General features: G+C 36.9%; 1 protein-coding gene across 2 annotated transcripts in view; it reads right to left on the bottom strand.

Annotated features, from left to right (window-relative positions):
- LIN54 (lin-54 DREAM MuvB core complex component) overlaps positions 1-25216 on the bottom strand; it is a 79391-nt gene that overhangs the window by 40217 nt on the left and 13958 nt on the right. For both annotated transcript variants that reach the window (XM_074228507.1, XM_074228508.1), the window contains exons 2-4: positions 19954-20687; positions 14654-14774; positions 12027-12169 (exon numbers count right to left, since the gene is read on the bottom strand). In XM_074228507.1, the coding sequence (XP_074084608.1) occupies positions 12027-12169; positions 14654-14774; positions 19954-20652 (963 nt within the window). In that variant the 5' untranslated portion in view covers positions 20653-20687. The remainder of the gene's footprint in view (positions 1-12026; positions 12170-14653; positions 14775-19953; positions 20688-25216) is intronic.

Here is a 25216-nt window from a genome sequence, read left to right as displayed (position 1 = left end):
TAAAGGCACATCAAATCAAATTCTGAGGGAGAGCCTACAAAAAAGCCACGGGTCTGAAAGAAATTACATGAAATTCCTATGATAGTTCTAGGCACAGGCCTGGGAACCATGTGGCAGCTTCTTCCCCCAGCTGCATCACAGTTCAAATTGCAGTCTGAGTTTGGACCAGAATGCACACCAGGAGAGCAGTGACCAGTCCTCTTCCCAGATCATTCTCAACTCTAACGTAAAAAGTCCAAAGTCAAGAAATATACTGGAAAAAAATAAGCAAATAACAACAAAAAGAACCTGATCATAAAAATTATGGTGACCAAGAAACTCAGGATATAAAATCAGAAGTCAAAGACCAGAAAACATCTATAAGCAAAGCCTCAAAAAATAAAAAATGCTGACTGGATCCAAATCCAAAAGAATTTTTAGAAGTGAGCTTTTTACAAAGCAAAAAAAAAAATTTTTTAAATCAAATAAGGGAGTGCTATATTAAAAGACTGAAACACCACATACTGAAGAGCAAAAGAACTGGGGTCATGGCCAAATATCTCATAACCAACAAAGTAAAGTATAATCCTGAATGAAAAAAAATATTCAATGAACTGACAAAACTTTCAGGACTTTGTTGCAAAAATATCTGAACTTAATAGAAAATTTGACATGCAATAACAAGAGAAATAAAAGGTAAACATCAAAGACTAATTACAAGGGATTCAAAAAGAACAATTTGTTTACTATCTAAACATGGAAATGAAAACCCAAAATCCAAAACTGCTATTAGATACTGAGTACTTTGAGGGAAACACTGGGGTAGAGCCAAGTAGAATAGGATTCTTAAAAGAAAAAAAAAGTTATCAGCTCATACAAATAAGAAATGAGTTCAATTTCGATCAATGTACATAGCATGGAAACAATGTAATGACTATCAGACTGCTTTCTGTGGGGGGATTGGGGGAGGGAAGGGAGGGTGGAGGAAAAATTGTAAAATTCAAAAGCTTACAAAAAATTTTACAAAAAACTACTATTGTATATAATTGGAAAACAAATACAATATTAATAAAAATACAAATAAGATGTGAGGAAAACTTGAAACCAAGGAATTAGATGGGGAAGCAGAGCTGGTAGTTCTGGAAACCTACTCCCATTAGGAATGAGTTAAAGAGAGAATCATAAATACATACATAAGATACATACACACACACACACACACACACACACATATATGTAGGTATGTATCTATATAAGTAAGCCTTTTAAATTGAGAAAGAAATAAGAGGAAGGGATAGATGGGATAAATATGAAGATACATGTGTAGATCATTGGGGAAGGAGTTATAGAAGGGTATGGAAGGGAGGGATTCTTGGAAGGACAATAGGTTAAGGCATAAGAAGGCAAAATAGGGAGTATAAGTAAAGTAGAGGAATAAGGAGTTGCTGCTTTCAGTAAATGTTATAAAAATGAGATGGAGGGGGTGGTACAGTGGATAGAGCAGCGGTCCTGGAATCAGGAGGACTCCAAATTCAGCCTCAGAAACGTAATAATTACTCAGCTGTGTGATCTTGGGCAAGTCTCTTTTGCCTTGCAAAAACTAAAAAGAGATGTAGCTATCTATAAATGCACATGTATCTATATGGCTATATGTATTCTGGTATGTATATATATAAACATGCCTATATAGGGGTGCTTATATATGTGCATGTGTGTATAATGTATAAGAGTATGTATATGCATATATGAGTGTATGTATATATGCATATATATATCTCCTTGCTTAATTGTCATCATCCTGAGGGAGGGGTAGGAGGGCAAAAAATGAAGTAACAGTGTATAGCAGAGACCAGAAGAAAATCTACAAGGAAGTAAAGACACAATTTTCGAATACAATATTTCTTACATAGGTTTTCTTGAAATGGAAATTTATTGCTCTATATTATGAATCCTCTCATTTTTTATTGCACACAAAGCAAAGTTTTTTCCTTATTTTGCAGTTAATTTAATTTTTTTAAATATACAAAAATAAATACATTTTTAAAAATCAAATAAGGGTGGTAAAGGAAAAATTAGGGAAAAATGAGAGCAATGAAAGAAAATTATGGAAGGAAAATAAATAGCTTGGTTTTAAAAAAGCACAGAAAATACTGAAGAAATTAACTCCTTAAAAAATAAGCACTGGGGGGCAGCTAGATGGCAAAGTGGATAGAACACTGGCCCTGGAGTCCGGAGGACCTGAATTCAAATCTAATCTCAGACACTTAATAACTACCAAGCTGTGTGACTCTGGGCAAGTCACTTAATCCCATTGCCTTGCAAAATGCCCCCCCCCCAAATCAGCACTGGACAAATGGCAAAAGAGGCACAAGATCTCACTGAAGAAAATAATTCCTTAAAAACTGAAATTGGTCAATGAGTCATCAAAAACAATAAAGTCAAAAACTGAAAAGAAATGAAGAAAATGTGAAATACCACTAAGGAAAAACAAGTAATCTGAAAATTAGATTGAGAGATAATTTAAGAATTCCTGGACAACCTGAAAAATCATGCTCCAAAAAAAAGAAAAAGAACTTGGACATCATATATCATATTTTAAAAAATTCATATAGGAAAATTGCTCAAGATAGTTTGAAGCCAGAGACAAAATAGAAAGTGAAACAAGGGAAGGGAAATGGGAAAACATCATATTTCAAATGCCTCAGATAAGGATTTGCTATCCAAGATCTAAAAATGTGTGAATGTATGCTTGTGTGTGTATGAAGAAAAGTCATTCCCTAATAAGTAGTCAATGGATATAAAATTAAACTATTAATAATCTTATAAAATATTTCACAAATCACTAATAAGAGAAAGGAAAATTTAAAGCAATCCCGAGATCTTATCTGCACTAAGAATTGGGAAAGATGACAAAAAAGATGGAAATAGTCAATCTTGGAGGGACCCAGCACACTGTAGTGGTGCTGTAAAGAAGCACAGCATTTTGGAAGGGAGGTTTGGAATTCTGAAAATAAAACAAATAAAATATCCATACCTTTTGATCCAGACATATCCCAAGAAGGGTCCCACTATAATATTTATAGTCATACTTTTTGTGGCAGCCAAGAATTGGAAACCAAGTAGCTCTCAGTGGAATGGGGAGGAAACTAGTTATAGTCCATGAATGTAATTATTATTATGGAATATTGCAATGCTATAAGAAATGATGAATATAACAAATACAGAAGACTTACATCAACTGATGCAGACTGAAGTAGGAAGCAGTCAAGGAAACAATTATCACACTGACAATGGAATGAGCCACCACAAAGAATTCCCCAGAACAGCGTAGCCTCAAAGAAGAGATGTGAGAAGACACTTCCCCCTCCTCCTCCAGGGCGGGAGGTCCACAGCTGTGGAACACCACATATGGTTTCTGACTTTTTCAATGTATTAATTGAATTTACTATTTTTCTCTTCCTTTCTTTACAAAATATTGTTATATAAGATAGTTCTCTGGAAAAGGGGGGATTTCTGGGAAGAATAAAATGTCAATAAAAAATGAATATCGGTGAACATCTGGTGTCTAGAGACAGATGTGGATGGGATCTGGGTCTTACCATGCCCTTGAGATGGCCAAGTGAACAGAGCACAGGGCTCAAAGTCAGGAAGACCTGAGTTCAACTCCTGACTTAGAGACATTCAGTAAAGGATGACTCTGGACAAGTCACTTAACCTCTCTCAATCTCGATTTCTCTAACTGCAAAACAAGCATAATGACAGCAACAACTTCATATACAGGGTTGTTTTGCTGTGAAGATGCCAATGGAGATGAAATGTAAAGTGTGTTTGCTTTTGTTGGGGATTTTTTGCAAGGCAATGGGGTTAAGTGGCTTGCCCAAAGTCACACAGTTAGGTAATTAGTAATTAGTAAGTATCTGAGGCCGGATTTGAACTCAAGTCCTTCTGACTCCAGCGCCAGTGTTTTATTCACTGCACCACCTAACTGCCCTTTAAAGTGTTTTCTGAAGTTGAAATAACCAGCATTTAAATACTAGCTATTATAATTAACTGTTATATGTATATTTATGTAAACATATATAAATATGCAAAATTAACTGTTCCCAGTGTTTTGCATGATTTCACATGCCTTCTCAATGGGTAGGTAAGGGGCGAGGGGGGAAGAGAGAATTTGGAATTCAAATTAAAAAAAAATACACAAAGATATATAATTTTTTAAATTGTTCCCTGATGATGATAAATGTGAATTTTCCCTTGTTGAATTTGCATAGTCACATGTAGGAGAGAGACTAAGCACCTTGAAAACAAGCATTACTTTGGAAGTTCTCTGGACTCCCTGCTTGGGATGTTAGGAGACCACTAAAAGCTGAGCCTCCCTGGCTAAAGGTACTACGGAGAGAGATACAATGCCAAGCAATGAGGGACACTACACCACTTTAAAGTTGAGGCTCGGCTCTTGGCTTCAGAATGATTAACTACGGATCAAGATGCTTTCACCCTGAGACTTCCAGTGCTGGGTGCTTGAGAGGCCCATGTCGAGGGACCCCAGGCAAAGGTGCCAGGTCCCTCTTCTTGGCAGAAGTGGGAGTTGCTCCAACACCGCAGCTAGAGCACAGACAAGTCTCTGGTGCCACCACCACTTTTTTCTTTTCTAGGACAAGTGGATCAATAGCAGCTTGTTCTTGGGATTTGTACTAGGGAGAAAAAGACTCCAGTCACCTTCTGGTACCTAAGAGTGGCACAGGCTGCAGGACACATTATGGAGGAAATGATGTAACTCTTCAAATTTCACTAAAGCTTTTTAAAACCAATGTCTGTATCTAAGGTTCCATTTTGATGATACATCTACAATGTTCCCTGGGGGTAAAGCGCCAGGGGACAGTGGACTGTTACATAGTGACTACATGGGACTCTCAAATGAAGGGCTGCATATTCAACGCAATGATGACATCTTCATCACTAGAACGATCAAGAGGATATAGCCCATTCTTAGATCCAATAGTCCCTCACATGCAGAGGGCAGAAAATAAATGCAAAGATGATTCAAGGTCCTGCCGGCAAGCTGAGATGCCTGTTATGATTAGGTAATGCAGGATTCTGTAGACAGGGCATGTGGCAAAGTCTCTAGCTCTTTACAGGAGTGGTGGTTGCCAGGCCACCTAGAGAAGTGTCAACATCAGGAATCCATCATTACCCCCACTAGCAAAACGGGTCCTGGAAGTAATGATGGGCTGCTGGAGCTGTCAGGAAAAGCAGGACTAACAGATGGCTCTGGCGGACAACATAGCAATTGCTGTAGCAACTGAACCCTTCAAGAGCCAAGGAAGATTTTTTTTTAGGGAGTTCAATGATGGCTTGTTGAGTTTCTTTTTCCGAGATAGGGTTGTTTAGGTATTTAATCTCTTCTTCATTTAACCTGGGCAACTTATATTTTTGTAAATATTCATCCATTTCACTTAGATTATCAAATTTATTGGCATAGAGTTGGGCAAAATAATTTCAAATTATTACTTTAATTTCCTCCTCATTGGTGGTGAGTTCACTTTTTTCATTTATGATACTAGCAATTTGGTTTTCTTCTTTCTTTTTTTTTTGATGAAACTGACCAGAGGTTTATCAATTTTATTGTTTTTTTCATAATACCAACTTTTGGTTTTATTTATTAATTCAATAGTTTTTTTGCTTTCAATTTTGTTAATTTCTCCTTTAATTTTTAGAATTTCTAATTTGGTACTTAATTGGGGATTTTTGATTTGTTCTTTCTCCAATTTTTTTAGTTGCATGTATAGTTCATTGATTTCCTCTTTCTCCAATTTATTCATGTAAGCATTTAGAGCTATAATATATCCCGAGAGTTGCTTTGAATGAATCCCATAGGTTTTGGTATGTTGTTTCATTATTATCATTATCTAGGATAAAATGGTTAATTCTTTCTATAATTTGTTTTTTGGTCCACTCATTTTTTAAAATGAGGTTATTCAGTTTCCAATTTGTTCTGGATCTGGATCTCCTTGGCCCAGTATTGCATATGACTTTTATTGCATTGTGATCTGAGAAAGCTGTATTCACTATTTCTGCCTTTCTGCAGTTGATCATTAGGTTTTTATGTCCTAGTACATGGTCAATTTTTGTATAAGTTCCATGTACTGCAGAGAAAAAGGTATATTCCTTTCTATCCCCGTTCAGTTTCCTCCATAAGTCTACTATATCTAATTTTTCTAACAATCTATTTACCTCCTTAACTTCTTTCTTGTTTATTTTATGATTCGATTTATCTAGATCTGATAGCAGGAGGTTGAGGTCTCCCACTAGTACAGTTTTGCTGTCTATGTCTTCCTGTAGTTCTTTCAGCTTCTCCTCTAAGAATTTGCGTGCTGTCCCACTGGGTGCACATATATTCAATATTGAAATGACTTTATTGTCTATGGTACCTTTTAGGAGGATAAAGTTTCCTTCCTTATCTCTTTTAATGCTATTTTTGCTGCTGCTTTGTCTGAGATAAGGATTGCTACCCCTGCTTTTTTTACTTCAGCTGAAGCAAAATATATTTTGCTCCAACCTTTTACCTTTACTCTATATTTATCTCCCGGCTTCAAATGAGTTTCTTGTAAGTAGCATATTGTAGGATTCTGGTTTTTAATCCACTCTGCTATTTGCTTACATTTTAAGGGAGAGTTCATCCCATTCACATTTAAAGCTATGATTACTAATTCTTTATTGCCCTCCGTGCTATCTTCCCTCTGTTTGTATTTTTACCCCTTTCCACCCATCCATATTCCCCAGTATTGTTTCTGAATACCACCCCCTTCAGTGTGTTTACCCTCCTATATCACCCCTCCTTTCTTTCCCCTTTCCCTTTTTCCCTTTCCTTCCTTTTGTTATTTCCCTTTTGTCCCCCCACACCCCTTCCCTTACTCCATCCCCCCCTCCCCTTTTAATACTTGAAAGGTTAGATGTTTTATAAGTTAACTGAGTATGTGTAGGTTGACTTTAAGCCCAGTCTGATGAGAAGATGATTCAGGTGTTTCTCCTCTGCTCCCTTCTTCCCCTCTATTACCATAGGTTTTTTTGTACCTCTTAGTGTAATGAGATTTACCCCATTCAATCCGCTCCCTCCTCCAGTCTCTTTCCTGTCCCCCATTTTAACGAGGTAGTGTTTTTTAGATCATTCTAAGTCACAGAAAATTCTGAGTGTCTGTCCCTTCTAGTTCAGTATATTCGATTGAATAGAGTCAAAATTCCAGAGTCCTTCTCCCAAGTGGGGTTAAAGCCAATTACATCCCATTGGATAGCAGTCTCATGGATAGGTCATGAATGTCCATCATTTCTGGCTAGGTATATTCTCTCTGTTAGAGTTACAATTCCCAAGATTTATGAGAATCTTTTTTCCCCATTCTGGGATATAGCCAGTTTCAACTTACTGGATAGCATTTCTTTTCCTTTTGCCGCCCCCCCCCCCTTTTACCTTTTCATGTGTCTGTTGAACCTCCTGTTTGATGTCCAAATTTTCTGTTTAGCTCTGGTCTTTTCATCAGAAATTTTTGGAATTCTTCCATTTTGTTAAATGTCCATCTTTTTCCCTGGAAGAGAAGGCTCAGCTTTGCAGGAAAAGTAGATTCTTGGCTGCATTCCAAGCTCCCTTGCTCCTCGAAATATCTCCTTCCAGGCCCTTAGATCCCTTAATGTTGATGCAGCCAGGTCCTTTGTGATCCTTACAGTGGCTCCTTGATATTTAAATTGTTTCTTTCTGGCTGCTTACAGGATTTTCTCTTTTATCTGATAGTTCTGGAATTTCGCCACAACATTCCTTGGTGTTTTCATTTTAGGATCTTTTTCTGGTGGGGATCCATGTACTCTTTCAATAACTACTTTGCCCTCTGATTCCATGATATCAGGGCAGTTTTCCATCACTAGATCCTGTAATATTAAGTCCAGGCTTTTTGTCTCTTCGATGTTTTCAGGTTGCCCTATAATTTTCAGGTTGCCCCTCCTCAATCTATTCTCGAGGTCGGTGGTTTTACTGATGAGGTATTTTACATTTTCTTCTACTTTTTCTATTTTTTGATTTTGTTTAACTGACTCTTGCTGTCTCATGGATTCATTAGTTTCTGTAGACTCCATTCTTTTTTGGGGGGAGGAGTTTTCTTCATTAATCTTTTGCAACTCCTTTTCTAATTGGTCAATTCTACTAGAGGTTTCCATTTGACCAAGAAAACCAAATTGCTAGTATAAATGAAAAAGGTGAACTCACCACCAATGAGGAAATTAAAGTAATAATTTGAAATTATTTTGTTCAACTCTATGCCAATAAATTTGACAATCTAAGTGAAATGGATGAATATTTACCAAAATGTTAAGTTACCCAGGTTAAATGAAGAGATTAAATATCTCAACAACACTATCTCAGAAAGAGAAATTCTACAAACCATCAATGAACTCCCTAAGAAAAAATCTCCAGGGCCTGATGGATTCACAAGTGAATTCTACCAAACATTTAAGGAACAATTGGTTCCAATTCTATATAAACTCTTTGGAAAAATAGGGAAAGATGGAACTCTGCCTAACTCTTTCTATGAAACCAATATGGTGCTCTTACCTAAACCAGGAAGAATTAAAACAGAGAAAGAAAATTATAAACCTATTTCCTGATGAATATAGATGTAAAAATCTTAAATAAAACCTCAGCAAAACGATTACAACAAGTTATCACCAGGATAATATATTATGATCAAGTAGGATTTATTCCAGGAATGTAGGGTTGGTTCAATATTAGGACAAATGTTAGTATACTCAATTATATCAACAACAAACCTATCAGGAAGCCTATGATCATATCAATAGATGCTGAAAAAGCTTTTGACAAAATACAGCATCCATTCCTATTAAAAACACTGGAGAGTGTAGGAATAAATGGACTGTTCCTTAAAATAATTAGCAGTATCTATCTGAAACCATCAACAAGCATTATATTCAATGGGGAGAGGCTAGAGGAATTCCCAATAAGATCAGAGGTGAAACAAGGGTGCCCATTATCACCACTACTATGCAATATTGTATTAGAAATGTTAGCATCAGCAATTAGAGAAGAAAAAGAAATTGAAGGAATTAGAATTGGGAAGAAAGAGACAAAACTCTCATTCTTTGCAGATGATATGATGGTCTACCTAGAGAATCCCAAGAAATCATCCAAAAAACTACTGGAAACAATTAGCTATTTTAGCTAAGTTGCAGGTCATAAAATAACCCTCAAAATCCTCAACTTTTCTATATATGTCTAGCAAGATACAGCAGGAAGAGCTAGAAAGAGAAATCCCATTCAAAGTAACCTCAGACAATATAGAATACTTGAGAGTCTATTTGCCAAGACAGACTCAGAATCTTTTTAAAAACAATTACAAAACACTTCTCACACAAAGTAAATCAGATTTAAATAACTGGGCAAATATCAACTGCTCATGGATAGGTAGAGCTAATATAATAAAAATGACAATTCTACCAAAACTAAACTATCTGTTTAGTGCCCTACCAATCAAAATTCCAAAAAATTACTTTAATGAGTTAGAAAAAATTTTAAGTAAATTCATATGGAGAAATAAAAAATCAAGAATCACCAGGAGCTTAATGAAAAAAAGTGCAAAAGAAGGTGGCTTAGCCCTACCAGATCTACAATTACATAATAAAGAATCAGTCATCAAAACTGTTTGGTATTGGCTAAGAAATAGAGTAATAGAGTGGTGGACCAGTGAAATAGACTAGGTGTAAAAACAGGAGATGATTATACTAATCTGCTGTTTGATAAACCCAAAGAGTCTGGCCATTGGGATAAAAACTCCCTCTTTGATAAAAATTGCTGGGAAAATTGGAAGTTACTATGTAAGAAACTTAGATTAGACCAACACCTCACACCCTTTACCAAGATAAGATCCAAATGGTTACAGGACATAGACATAAAAAACAATACTATAAACAAATTAGAAGATCAAGGACTAGTTTACCTGTCAGATCTATGGAAAGAGGAGCAGTTTATGACTAAGGAAGAGTTGGAGAACATCACCAAAAACCAATTAGATGATTTCAATTACATTAAATTAAAAAGCTTTTGCACAGATAAAACCACTGTAACCAAGATTAAAAGAGATGTAGTAAATTGGGAAACAATCTTTACAACTAATGATTCTGACAAAAGACTCATTTCTAAAACATACAGAGAACTAAGTCATATTTTTACAACGAAAAGCCATTCCCCTATTGACAAATGGTCAAAGGATATGCAAAGGCAATTTACAGATATGGAGATCAAAGCAATTCATAGCCATATGAAAAAATGCTCTGAATCATTAATTATTAGAGAAATGCAAATTAAAGCTTCTCTGAGGTACCACCTCACACCTCTCAGATTGGCCAGTATGACCAGGAAGGATAATGATCATTGTTGGAAGGGATGTGGGAAATCTGGGACACTATTACACTGTTGGTGGAGCTGTGAACTCATCCAACCCTTCTGGAGAGCCCAAAGGGCAGCAAAAATGTGCATACCCTTTAACCCAGCAATACCACTACTGGGTCTATACCCTGAAGAGATGATGAAAAAGGGTAAAAACATTACTTGTACAAAAATATTTATAGCAGCCCTGTTTGTGGTGGCAAAGAATTGGAAATCAAGTAAATGTCCTTCAATTGGGGAATGGCTTAGCAAACTGTGATATGTATGTCATGGAACACTACTGTTCTATTAGAAACCAGGAGGGATGGTATTTCAAGGAAGCCTGGAGGGATTTGCATGAACTGATGCTGAGTGAGATGAGCAGAACCAGAAAAACACTGTACACCCTAACAGCAACATGGGAGTGATGATCAACCTTGAAGGACTCACTCATTCCATCAGTGCAACAATCAGGAACAATTTTGGGCTGTCTGCAAAGGAGAGTGCCATCTGTATCCAGATAAGGAGCTGTGGAGTTTGAACAAGTTCAAGGACTATTCCCTTTAATTTAGGAAAAAACATATCTTATTGTCTGATTTTGTTACTTCTTAGAAGTCTTGTCTCTTCTCTAAGGATATGATTTCTCTCTCATCACACCCAATTTAGATCAAGGTACAACATGGAAACAAAGTAAAGACTGACAGACTGTTTTCCGTGGGGAGGTGGGGGGAGGGAAGTAAGATTGGAGGGAAAATTGTAAAACTCAAATTATATCTTTAATAAAAATTAATTTAAAAAAAAAAGAGCCAAGGAAGAGGCCTGACCGTAAAGGGTCCAACTTTATGCTGCCTGACAAAAGAACTGGCCCAAGGACCTACAAGTGCAACAAGGTAGTTGAGATGAAGTCCCTGGGTGGGGCAAGGCACCTAGCCTTGGACTGATCAAGTCTGTCAGCAGACAGGACTCCCCAGCAAAGAGTTTGATCCCTCCCCAAGGTCAAGTTCAAGGCTGAGCCAGACCTCCCCCCCTTAAGAATGAAGTAATGTATCAGACTGGTGAAGAAGGGGAAAAATTCTATAGTCCTAAGGGCTAGGAATGGCCCCTCGTTATCTAAAGTGCTCAATGACCACAGCAGTAAGGAAAGGGAAGGATGACTTCCAGTCCTGAAAGGATCCCCCACACCAGTGTAGCAGGCAGAGCACGGAAAAGACCTTGTCTCTGGGAACCAGGCAGCCAATCAAGGCCAACAAATGACAGCTGCAAGTATCATGGGGTTATTACTGGGAAGATAGTGCTTCCTTCTGGAGTCCTGGACCAACATTATTCATTCCGATAATGGTCATTACAATGATCACACATTTAGTAGAATTTTACAGTTTACAAAGCTCTTATCTCAACAGTTCTATGATATGCAAGCATTATTATCCCTATTTTTACAGATGAGGAAACTGAGCTTCAGGGAAGAAAAGGAATTCAAATTCACAGAATCCAAGTCCACTGAAGCCTGTTGTGACACTGTGGTAGATATTTGGAGGTATAGAAAAGTAGATGACAAATTAGAATGAAAATTAAGACATAAATCACAATACCTAGGATTACAAAAACCACAAAATAATCTTTTTACCTTATTGGGAGATTTCAGAGGTGAGATGGCTATTTTATTTGGTGTCTGTGCTGTAGAAGTGAGAGTTGACCCTATAACACCACTTTCAGATATTGTTATGGTCTTCGGGGGAGTCCCCGGAGTAGACTGTGACAGAACCCTTCCTGCAAAGAAATGGAAGAAGGTCAAATAGTAGTGTGAACCTACCTCAAGTATAAGCAAAAACATACCCAGAGAATGCATTATATTTGTACTACTTCATGCATACAAATATGTAGAACCTGAGTGTGACCTATATTTGAAGGGAGGGAACTCAAACGGGGATAATCAAAGCAGTTAATGACTTTTATTTAGCATACTGAACCCTAAATCTATACATCTGTGCTAGAATTAAAAATCTGAGTTAAATGCAAGATGGAGAGAATTGGGATCTGGGTTTCAGGAAGCTGCCCCACAAAACATTCTAACTCTGACCTTTGACATTATGTACTATGTACCATGTGAGTGTGCTGTAGATAGTGAACTTCATCTTATGAATTCTTATTGTGGGCATTGAAAACAAGCTGCCATTACATTTTTGTCATTTGTAAGGTTCAAGGTCAATTTTGTATTAACACTTTCAAATAGTCCTATTTTCAACAATATATAAGTTTTCCAATACATGGGATTGTCCTAATATTTGTTTTTTAAATGCATATTATGCCAACCTAACTGTGCACCCTCTTTTCTGTGCTAACACAATCATCTTTTCTAACTTCAAATTTATGATGCCATAATTTGATGGCTTAGTTATTGGATTTAAAAAAAATCATCTTTTTAAATTCACAGATATCAAGCTAAAGGGACAAAGGAAGAAGAGTAAGTAAGAAGGAGAAAATGGTACTTGATAACTTTTTAAATTTTCTTTCCCTAACAGGGTAAGTCATCTTCCTCTCCATTATTCATATGGCCTATGAATGAAAGATTAAGATAACATTTTTTTCTATTTTGACTCTAAAATTTGGGTTGAGTAGTAAAAAGCTTAAGGACAAGAGGTTGCATATCCAATGGAAGACTACTTGAACAGCAAGGGCCTAAAGGTCCATATGATACAAAAATCAGTTGAAGGAATGAGATATTTTTTAGCCCAAAGAAGAGAAGGCTCAGGGAGGACATGACAACAAACTTCAAGTACTCCAAGGTCCAACATGTGAAGGAGGGATGAAGCATGTCTTACTGGGCTCCAGAAGGCAGAAAAGGGACAGGGTAGAAGCAAGTTGCAAAGAGACCAATTTCAGATTGATGTTAGGAAGTTACCCAAAACTGGAACTGGTTGCTCTCTCTCTGATTAGCAATAATAACAATAGTGATATCATAGTGGTGATATGTATATAATAACAGAAACAGTGATAATGTCAAGGAAGAGCTTGACAAAGACTACCTCATGAGGGAGCCACTCTCTTGATTGTCATCTGACAGAAGGAAACTAAGCCCAAGGAAGGATCCATGACTACCCAGATAGGAAGGGTCAAAGGCGGGACTGAACATGACACTTTATTCTCTGGGCCAACCCACTGGCTGTTTGGAGATCTTCAGGTATGTCTCACAGGCACCAGATTTAGGGGGCTAAGGAGATCCCTTCCACCTCTCAAATTCAATGATTCTTTTCATTTTTAGGGTCTGATTAGATGTAGTAGGGATTCACACAACATTTAATATAATCCTGACTTTTTTTTTTAAGCTACATAATAAGTTACATTTACTGGTGTTATTGGTTCAGCCCTGAATTAAATCATGCATTGACATCTTGCCACTTACAAACTCAGGTAAAACCTGGATAATCTAATAACCAAAGCAGAGATGAGGCTATTGGGAAATCAGCGCCTCTAAGGGTTTTCAAAAGTAGTTAGTTCCACTGCTGAATACAAATATAATTTCTGCAAAGCTAAAAGTAATTCTATTACCAAAAAGAAAAAACCCCACCACTTTACATCATTATTTACAATGAAGAGATTCTCCATTTAATGACACTTTATTGTTGAACATGCAAACTGAACAACTTCTGGTTTAAAAAACATGGAGACTTCAGTGGAACACGATCTGAATTGTATGAAAATAAAACATTCTTCCAACAATGGTAAACCTTTTCTCTATTCACCATGAGACTAGCCAACAATAGGGTTCATGTGCATCTTTTAGAAACATGAAGTCTAAAGAAGGTGCAAATAAGCTTAAGAACCTTAACTTTTAATTGAAATATTTGGTTCCAAAGTCCAAACACAAAATGCTTGTTATTACCTAAGTATTATGTTCCTGCCCCTCCAAGAATAATTCAGGAATTTTTCTTTTTAAATGCATCTGACCTTTGGAGGTGGTTATTTGTAATGTTTCATTTGTTTTCTTCCAAGGACTCAAATTCCACATTAAAAGCCAGGAAACAGGCTAGTTTTGCCCAGCTGAACTACAGTCTTCTCTAACTTGGGCCACAGGTCTTTTATTATGTACATTGAACCATTCTGACTCCTTGAAAGAGCTACCTGAAGCTTTGGCTAGCTGCCTTTCCCTTTCCACTCAATGTTCAAGCAGGAAGACCCTTAGGAACACAGATCAGTTTCCTGTAAATATCTAAAGGTAAAAACACAGCTTAAGAAACAACAAATAAATACAACCTGCTATGACTGGTGATACTTGAGTTGTCTGTCCTGTAACTGCTTTACTATTAATTGGTTTTGCAAAGATTAGTTTGGTGATCACTGGGCCGGAAGTTGGTGTTCTCGTCTTCTTAGCAATCTGCAATGTATAAATAATTGTGTAGATGGCTATTAAGTACTCTTTTACATAGAATTAAGACAGATCTGGCAATCAAGAAAAACCTTTACTTAGCAAAAAGCACAAATGTAAAAAGCAAAAAAAAATAAGAATTTAATAAATTTTAGTCGCTAAAATATTCACATCCTTAAAAATTCCACAAAGAAAAAATTGCATAGCTCTTTGCATTGTCCTATATAATGTTATTTAAAATTTCTGATCAATCACAAGTAAAACAACAATATATTCTTATAAAGAGGAAAAGGTAAGATAGAATCAACAGTCACTTTGAAATTATCTGGTGTCATTACTCCTGAAAATGTTATTTTCAGTCAATACTGAGAGGTCACTTTGAAACAGACCTCCATTAGTATAATTAAAAAACAAAACTCTTCCTATAACATGGCAGGTAAGCATAACTAAAAAAGAAATTTCTATAAACAACAATGTCTAAGAATCCATTCTGAAAAATGACCAGGTATTAAAGATTGCTTGGTATTTTCAAATTACAAATACTTTCTAATAATGATAAATTTACATGTATGTGCATGTGTGTACACACACATACACACATGTAGGTAGATATAGCTATAGGTACACATATATAAACCATATGGCTAAATAATACTTTATTTAGAGACAACACCTCATTTATCCTCCTAATCATCCTATTATAGTCTCACTTTTATGGATGAGGAAACAAAGTTAAAGAAATTAAGTGACTTGGCCAAGAGGTCCAGTACTCTCTGCTTGATACCATACTGCCTCCAAGCATATTATAACAAATATTACCAACATGAATGTGAGTAATATATGGGACACAACAAAAGCAAAGTAATCTCCTGCTTTGGGGGGGGGCTTAAATTCCAACCTGAACTATTTCATAAACCATATTTACTTTGCATTATGAATACAAAATTCTATGAAGGGAGGGGGATTATAGGAAATGGGAAAAGTAGCATAAAGTCTAACAATGGTTCTGACACAATGAACAATCTGAGGATCTGCAATTGGGTTTAAACAAATTAGCATATCCCCAAGCATTGTATAGTGAGAAGTAGTCCTCATTTGCCATTAAACATTTAAAATTTCAAAATTCATAGGAATTTTACTGGTTTATTGAATATTAATGATTTCAGGTATGAAAAAGGTATCATATACTTAAATTCTTAATGATAAATAATTTGCCTTTTTTGATAGAATACTTGGGTTTTCATGATACTTTCCATAACTCTAACCCATTTGTAGTGTTTGCCAATGCAAACACTTTTAAATCAGAAATTTTTTTTTCAAGATTAAGCTGTTATACCTTCTTCCTCTCATCAGAGAGGAGGCAAGGACTACTCAGGCAGACTACTGAATACCTTGTCGGACAGGGTCACTATATTGGGTGTTTCTGTTTTCCTTTGATAACAAGGGAGTTTTCAATAATTAGGAAAGATTAAAGTATTCTCAAAAAATTACTGTTTTTTAAAAAAAGCATCAATAAAGCTTAAGCAAAGAAGCTCTTTCCAAAATTGTAAAAATTCATGAACAAAAAAGTAAAGTCTCATCTTTCTTCTATGTTTAAAGTTGCTATGTGCATACCCTTTGACCCAGCAATACCACTACTGGGTCTATACCCTGAAGAGATGATGAAAAAGGGTAAAAACATTACTTGTACAAAAATATTTACAGCAGCCCTGTTTGTGGTGGCAAAGAATTGGAAATCAAGTAAATGTCCTTCAGTTGGGGAATGGCTTAGCAAACTGTGGTATATGTATGTCATGGAACACTATTGTGCTATTAGAAACCAGGAGGGACAGGATTTCAGGGAAGCCTGGAGGGATTTGCATGAACTGATGCTGAGTGAGATGAGCAGAACCAGAAAAACACTGTACACCCTAACAGCAACATGGGAGTGATGATCAACCTTGAAGGACTCGCTCATTCCATCAGTGCAACAATCGGGAACAATATTGGGCTGTCTGCAGAGTGCCATCTGTATCCAGATAAGGAGCTGTGGAGTTTGAAAAAAGTGCAAGGACTATTCCCTTTAATTTAGAAAAAAACAGATACCTTTTTGTCTGATCTTGTTACCTCTTAGACTTCTCTTCTCTTCTTTAAGGATATGATTTCTCTTTCATCACACCCAATTTGGATCAAGGTACAACATGGAAAAAAAGTAAAGACTGAAAGATTGTTTTCCGTGGGGGCAGTGGGTGGAAGGAAGTTAAGATTGGGGGGAAATGTGAAATTCAAATAATATCTTTAATAAAAATAAATTTAAAAAAATAAAATAAAGTTGCTAAGTCAAAGATTTCCAGTTATGTAATGGAACTCAAGGACTCAAGAAAAAAAAAGGTTGCTCTAACTGGAAGATAATTACATTTGGAACTGAGTACTGCCAAAGTGTAAAAGGATAATTTTAAATTGGCTTATTTAATTTGAAAACTGAAACAAAAGAAAGCACCAACAAGAAAATCTGATGGAGGAAGTAGCTAAATCTGAGATTCTGAGTGTCCAATAACAATCATAAAACTAACCTTCAGGTTGGAAAAGAAGTGCTTCCAAGAAAAGGGTGGGAAAGAGATCATGAGTGGTTCACATGAGATCATGAAAACCACGAAGTGCCATGTCAACATCTGTTATGATTAATAATAAATAAAAGAGAACATTTAATATGCCTTTTTGGCATCTTGGAAAGAGAAGCTTTATCGATCTGGTACTTTCAGTAAAAGAAATATTCTGGAGAAGTAAAATGTTACAGATAACTAAAGAATACCCCTTGAAGCATCAAAACTATTTCACTAATTTTTTTTAATTGCTCAAATATTTGCTGAATGGTTAAAAAAACTGCTACAGATTTCTCTGCTTTCATAAAAATATTTTTAAAATCTGGTCTAGATAGAATGATTCATTACTGTAAAGTAACTCCAAATGAGTCTGTCAATGGACTTCTTAAATCCCTGAGCAACCTAACCAAGATTGTGCCATCATCCATGTCAGAGGAAGAATCTGAATTCAGATCTTCTTGGGTTCTAGGATCCTTAGAAGGGATGAAATCAGGAGCACAAAGAGAGAGGATCTGCTCTTAATGATAAAGGGGACTTTCTCTTCAGAGACTGGAGCAAAGAGACACTGGTTTCCTCATCCATAAAATGTAATAATGCCTATGAGATAGTGACAACTTTGCTTTTCAGTGAGAATCGAATGAGCCAAGTTCATGTAAATTTTAAGGAGTTCTACAGTTGTCCGGGCCACTCTCTAGCCGCTATCCCATAAGGTCAGAGTTACTGTCCATATTTAGTTTTTTCTTAAAGAGAATACCAAGATGGCTAGGTGACGCACTGGCCCTGGACTCAGGAGGACCTGAGTTCAAATCTAGCCTCAGACATTTAATAATTAGTTAGCTGTGTGACCTTGGGCAAGGCTTATACTTAACCCCATTGCCTTGCAAAAATCTTTTACCAAAAAAAAGAGAGAGAATACCAGTGATTCTTACGACACAATTAGCTCAGAGGTGGACTGCTGACCTCTAAGTCACTGCAGATAGCTCTGATCAGTCTCCAATTGATGTTCTGGGTTTCAATGTGACCAGACCTCTCAAATGTCATACTGCATGATCAATTCTTCCTGAGGCTTTGATTATATTTTCCCTTTTTCCCCAGCCTACTGGCCAAGAGCTATTGGCTTTCTGTTCTTCCTATCTTAGAAAACAACCTTAAGTTGATAGAGGAAACCAGATAACCAGGAATTGAGTAAAATGATAAATATTCTGTGCAACTGAAAAAGGAAATAAAATGTATGGGCTTTGCAATATATGGAAGAGCTAAATAATAACAGGGTCAGAAAGATCTGAGTTCAAATCTTGCCTCAAACAGTTACTAGCTGTGGAGACATTGAACCTCTCTCAGCCTCAGTTTCCTCATCTGTAAAATAGGGACAATAGTACCAACCTCACAAGGTTCCTGTGAGGATTAAATGAGATAATTTAAGTAAAAGATTTTGCAATGGGTGGCTAGGTGGCACAGTGACTAGAACATTGGCCTTGGAGTCAGGAGTACCTGAGTTCAAATCCAACCTCAGACACTTAATAATCACCTAGCCATTTGGCGCTGGGTAAGCCTTAACCCCATTGCCTTGTAAAATCTAAAAAAAAATTTTTTTTACAACTATTAAAGTATGGAGTAAATATGAGCTTTGATAATTATTCCTGTGATTGGAATTTTCCATTGGTCTAAATGTTTTGGCTTACCTATAGGTTTGGAAGCTTCTTTTTAGTTATTAACATATGTAGAATAAATAAGAACATTTTATAATAGTGTTAGTATGAAAAACAAAACAAAACGAGAAGGCAGTGGAATAATAATGACATTAGAGTGATTCAAGAGAACAAGAGTCTAGTTACAAAACCCTACCCAAAGAACGCTTATTATCTATCAACTTAGCCATGAAACCTTTCTAAGCTTTCTCTTTGCCTCACCACCCAGCTTCTATTTCCTGTTCCCACTTGGAAGGCTAAATCTGAGAGGGCTATTAATGACCATGGCTTAAGGGATCATAGGGGGGAACCAAACTTGAATAGGAAATAACAAAAAGTAGGACCAACTTTCCAAAGAAAAAAGGCTTTACTGAGAACAAAGAAAGCCTTAAGAGTAAATTACTGAGCCGTATATAGGTTACTTTCCAAGTCAGTGTCCCATCCTTGACACAACAACAGCAGCAAAAAAAAAAAGATGCAGTGACAGTGGCTCTCCAAAGCTAAATTCTCAGTGATTCAAGGTCAAGGGACAGAAATTTGCTAGTCTAGAGTATTGAAGACTATTTATTGGAATACAAAATGTTGTTCTACTCCTGCAAAGCTGTCTTTCGTAGAACAAAATTAATAAGAATGTTTCTTCTCATACATGAAAAAAACTGTCACTGAAAACGCATACATATATAAAATACATATTTAAATGTTCAAAATTAAATTCAACAAAAACAACTTTTTAGTTTGCTAATTTGCATGCTGAAAATCTTCCTGGACAACAAGGGTCATTATTTTCATAAATAAAAGCAACTAAATAAATTAAAAGCAACAATAAGAATCTGGATATAAACCACCCTAAATACATACCAACAACTGATCAATGTTTCACATATATGCATTTTTAATAGACAAATCTTTTTTTTTTACCTGCACTGTTTTTAATTGCTGAGTCTGTAACACAGAAGGCTGAGCTGTAGTATTAATCAGTTGACTTCCTGGTGTCAATGCTGAAACACCAATGACAGGTTTCATCTCTGGCCTTCCTCCAATAGTAACTACTTTGATTTGCTGAGATTGCACTTTAGAGTCTCCTGACTGTGTCTGAGATGTGGCTTTCTGAGTCTGGGGCAGTTGGTTATTGGGTAGTGCTAAAACAATTGGTGGGCCAGACTTGCCCAAAGTTGTTACAAATAACTTCTGTCCATCCGGTTTAATTGTTTGATTGCCAAGTTTAAGATCAGATGTCTGAGATCCTCTATTTAAAATAATCTGATTGGCTGATATAGTCACAGGTGTCTGGGCACCAAGTTTTTGAAGGCCACTTGGAAAGGCTGTTTTTACAGCATTCAAATCCGTTTTTGTCACTATGGTGTTGCCCACAACTTTGTTAGCATGGTTACTAGACACTGCGGCTGGTTCGGGGGCAGTGGACATGGCTGTGGTTGCAGATTCACCGGATGAATTGATGTTGACAATTTCTTGCAGGTCCGTTTCCATGGGAATTGCATCTCCCATAGGGGATGAAACGATAACAGCCTCGATGCTATCATCTTCCACTAAAGTTATACCAGTGTCCATGATCTCCTCTGGAAGTAAGCTGTTCACCTCAGCTGACACCACCTCCATGATAGTTCTTCCACTTGGAAGCTGAAAATCAGGTACTAAAATGAAAATGAAGAAAAAAAATCAGCTAGAAGAAGCAACTGAACTCCAATAAAGAAATCATTACTTGCTAAAACAAAATCATGCCAAGAAAACTCTAAACTCAAGAAAAAGGGAATTTTTTTTGGGGGGCTAATGTAACTAGGTATTCAAGACTAACTTTCCCTCTATGAAGGCAGCACAGACTGCTGGGAATTGAAGTTCCTAGCCAAAATGAGTCTTGTCCCTTTCCTACAGGGAGAGGACAAGACACTGAGTTTGAGATTCAAGGCGGACTTGGGAAAGGACAAGCCTCACAATGGCATCTGGAGAAAGTTAAGTCTATGAAAGTGTGATATGAGAGAGTTCAGAGTCATGGATGGAGGCGTGGCAAAGACTGTGATGAATATGGCTGGAACCAACTGTTGTCAATTCATCAAATCAAACAAGGAAGTGAAGTTTTAGCCCTCCTCCCCTTTCCCCAATGCCTTCACTCAGTATGAATTTCCTGCATGATTTATCTATTTTGTAAACTATTCTTGAATCTTGATGATTTCTAGGTAATTCATGTCCAAAGTATCTAGTTCTTAAATCTTTCAGAGATATTTTCTTTACAATGTAGTTAAATAAAACATTCTCCTGGTTCTGCTCACTTCCCTGTGCATCAATTCACACAATTCTAGGTTTTTCTGAAATCACCTCATTCATTATATCTTACCATGCAATGAATAATTCTATTACTTCTATATTCCATCTTTTATTCACTTATTCCCCAGTTGATGGTATCATTTTTGTTTTCAGAACTTTTACTACCAAAAAAAGCACTGCTATAAATATTTTCATACATGGTGATCTTTTTCCTCTTTCTTTTGATCTCTATGGACCCAAATGAAGATTATGCAGTTTAGTGATTTTCAGGGCATCATTCCAAACTTCTTTTCAAAATGACTGGACCAATCCAGAGTTTCACAAACAGTGCAGTAGTGTGCCTTGGGAGTAGAATTTACTCCTTTCATTGTTCTTTACTTTTTTAAAGTTGATTTTTTCCTTGGATCTGGTGAGGGTAATAGCAATTTACACACCTTATATAATATTGCTTTTCTTTTATCTTCTTGTACCTTCTTATTGTTTCTTGATGTGCACATACCTGTGATAATCATCTCATTTATCTTCTCCTAGAAACATCTTGTATTTTTCACAGATGCTAATAAAATATTATATAAACACATGAATTTAAGTGATTTCAGAATGGAGTTTAACCTACTCAATATAGCTGAAAAATATTCTCCCATATGACCATGTTGATAACATGCCCATCTTCATGTGGATACCAAAGAAGTTAACAAAGTAATCCTATCACCACTCTGGGCTGACAGCTGCTGCTGCATCTCCCTACTTCTCTGTCCAGTCCATCTGGGGCTCACCTGGCCCAGGATTGTGCTCTCTTAAGTGGCAGGAATTCATCATAACTAGCTGGCCCCAAATCAACCACAGTTCAGTCAACCCCCTTTCCAACAACACCTTTTGCTCTGGAAGAGAAATCAAATTAATACAAAATGTCCCTATGATTCTAACTATTCCCCCAGAGATGCAATCAAGCCAAAACACTGTGTACTGTCTTCCCCTTTCAGAACATAAGAGCTTTAAGGATGGCCTATGGAGCTTTTGAGTCAATAACCCAAGCACAGTTCCCTGGCATAGTATGTGTTTAATGAATAGTTTTTCATTCACTCAGTCAAGGGAGTCAATTAAATTGGGCTAAAGTCACATTTTAGTAATAGCTTCATATCCAGGAAACCTTTGGAGTATGGTCCCATTTCATCTATAAGCCTAGTCAGTCATTTCAAATGCCCAGGACAAGAAATCTATGCAGGTCTGGGTCTAACTACTTTAGGCCAAAGGCCAGTGAAAATCTTCCAGAGAGAAATGAGTCACATCACTTTGAAAGTCTATGAAGATAAGCATTATTTATAATGACATACTTCCAACCAAACCACGTAACCTGTTTCTCGGTAAAACTTAGAACTGATGGGGGTACTACTTCTCCTGGTTCCCTCAAATTGCTGGCACCCTTCAAGTTAACCTGAAAGGCTGGGGAATAGAGAATGGGATATTTTCATTTTGCCTTGGTAGACTCAACTCTTAACACAAGGCCTCATGTAAGATAGGAGCTTAAAGAAAGGTTTCTTTCTTTTTTTTGACAAGGCAATGGGGTTAAGTGACTTGCCCAAGGCCACACAGCTAGGTAATTATTAAATGTCTGAGGCCGGATTTGAACTCAAGTCCTCTTGACTCCAGAATCGGTGCTCTATCCACTGCACTACCTAGTTGCCCCTAAACAAAGGTTTGTTGACTGACTAGTTTACTTCCACATATACAGGTTGTTTCCCCTGACAAAGATATACAAGTTTAGAGAACAGAAACTGTTGATTTTTGTCATTGCTACTTCAGGGTCTAATGCCTAATAAATGTTTTCTGATAAGGGAAACAACACAACATCACAATTTAGAAAGAACCATAATTGTCATCACTAACAAAGTTGCACTTACAAAGATAAACATTATGTCACTGTAGAACACCTGAAACCAAGGTGAAGTAATATGGAGCATAAAAAGACTTACTTTAGAAATATTAGAAAAGTAAAATACTATCCCATTTCTATAGTGTTCTTTGGATTAAGTTTTCTTAAGACTAAATGACTAAAAAAAAAATAGATTGTAGTGTTCCTTGATCATTTAGTCTTTTTTTCCTTAGTTTTTTTGAAAGGTAAATGGGGATTTAAATGGCTTGCCTAAGGCCACACAGCTAGGTAATTATTAAGTGTCTGAGGCCGGATTTGAACCCAGGTACTCCGGACTCCAGGGCCGGTCCTCTATTAACTGTGCCACCTAGCCCCCCTCACTGAGCCACCTAACTATCCCAACACTACAATCTATTAAGACAAAATGCACCCTAAAGAGTTGTGATTTGATTAGTACAAGTAACTCCTGATGTGAGAATGCCTTTCATCCACAGAGATCAATGCCTAAGTTAAGAGATCTGCCTAGAGTTACAAAGCTAGTGTCAGAGATGGAATTTTAATTCAGATGATTTTAACCTCAAGTCAACCTAGTTCAAAATGTCCAGCTACTCTATTTACACTGTCTACACAAAACTGAAGAAATGCTGAAAAAAATCTGACCTTGTGTAAATTAAAAATAATCATTTCGGCAGCTAGGTGGCATAGTGGATAAAGCACTGGCCCTGGAGTCCGGAGTACCTGGGTTCAAATCCGGCCTCAGACACTTAATAATTACCTAGCTGTGTGGCCTTGCGCAAGCCACTTAACCCCATTTGCTTTGGAAAAAAAACCCTAAAAAAAAATAATAATCATTTCAAGAACTGTCTCTAATGTGTCAGATATGTAGGGGAAACAACCAGGCTCCCACTTCCACAACTTAGAGGCCTTTTGCTCTTGGAGCTTCCCTCAGCATTTGAAACAGCCCTCCACCAGACTAGACTGCTTCCCTTGGCTTATTGGTGACATCCTTCCCAGATGTCCAAGTTCAAGCCAGGCAGGTTTCATGGCCCTCCTGGCCCTGCTTTGACTCAAGATTTTACCACCATGTTCCAACATGAGGACCTTGTCCCTCCACTTGGAAATCTCAGGTCCTTGAAAGCAGGGGTTCTCTTTCTTTTTCACCTGTAATCAAGAGCTTAGTTCAGGGTTTGGTACATGGTGAACAGTGACCAACAAAGAATTCTAAACAAAATGACTCATCAGTCAATTCAAGTGCTGAGCTTCCTTCTGGGGACATAAAAAAAATAAGACCATTTAAAGCCTAAAGGATTCATTCTAATGGAATGTACATAGAGATAGATCCAAAACAGATAAAAGATGATGGGGCAAAGGGGAGAAGGCAAGGTGGTTGGGTGGATGGAAAAACTTCATCTCTTGTAGAAAGAGATGTCCAAGAATGAGGGGACCTAACCTGGGGGGGGTGATTATCACACATATTCAAACCTTGAGAGGGGACAAAGTTTGACCCTGCACTAACGCTGAACGGATGAGGATAGCAAAGAACTGACCAGTGTGAAAATCCACTGCAGCCCTAGAATTCACCTCAAAGAAAAGAGTAACTGCGTAACCACTGTTGAGACTCAAAAGGAAAATAATGATATTACACAAGGACTTCATGAAAAACTCTAAGAAATGAAACAAGAAATGGAAAAAAAAATAAAACTCTGGAGGAAATAATGAATAGAAATGTAAGAAGCTCATAAAGGAAAGTAGCAAACCTTACCCTAAAAATGGATTCCCTGAAAACTAGGAGAGACTAAACAGAAATAATGATTCTATTAGACAGTTAATATTATAGCAAAATAAAAGACTGGAAAAAATACAAAAGGTAAGATATCTGATATCAAAAGCAATTGACCTGAAAAACAGGGCAAGGAAAGGTAATTTAAGAATCACTGGCCTCCCAGAAAACCATGACTCCTCCCTCCAAAAAAAAAAAAAACAACCTTGAGAGGGGTTAAGAGGGGTTAAGAGAAAAACTCAATATTT

The sequence above is a fragment of the Macrotis lagotis genome, chromosome 3, assembly GCF_037893015.1.
Source record: "Macrotis lagotis isolate mMagLag1 chromosome 3, bilby.v1.9.chrom.fasta, whole genome shotgun sequence".
Lineage (NCBI taxonomy): Eukaryota > Metazoa > Chordata > Mammalia > Peramelemorphia > Peramelidae > Macrotis > Macrotis lagotis.
This window is presented reverse-complemented; position numbering and strand designations above follow the sequence as displayed.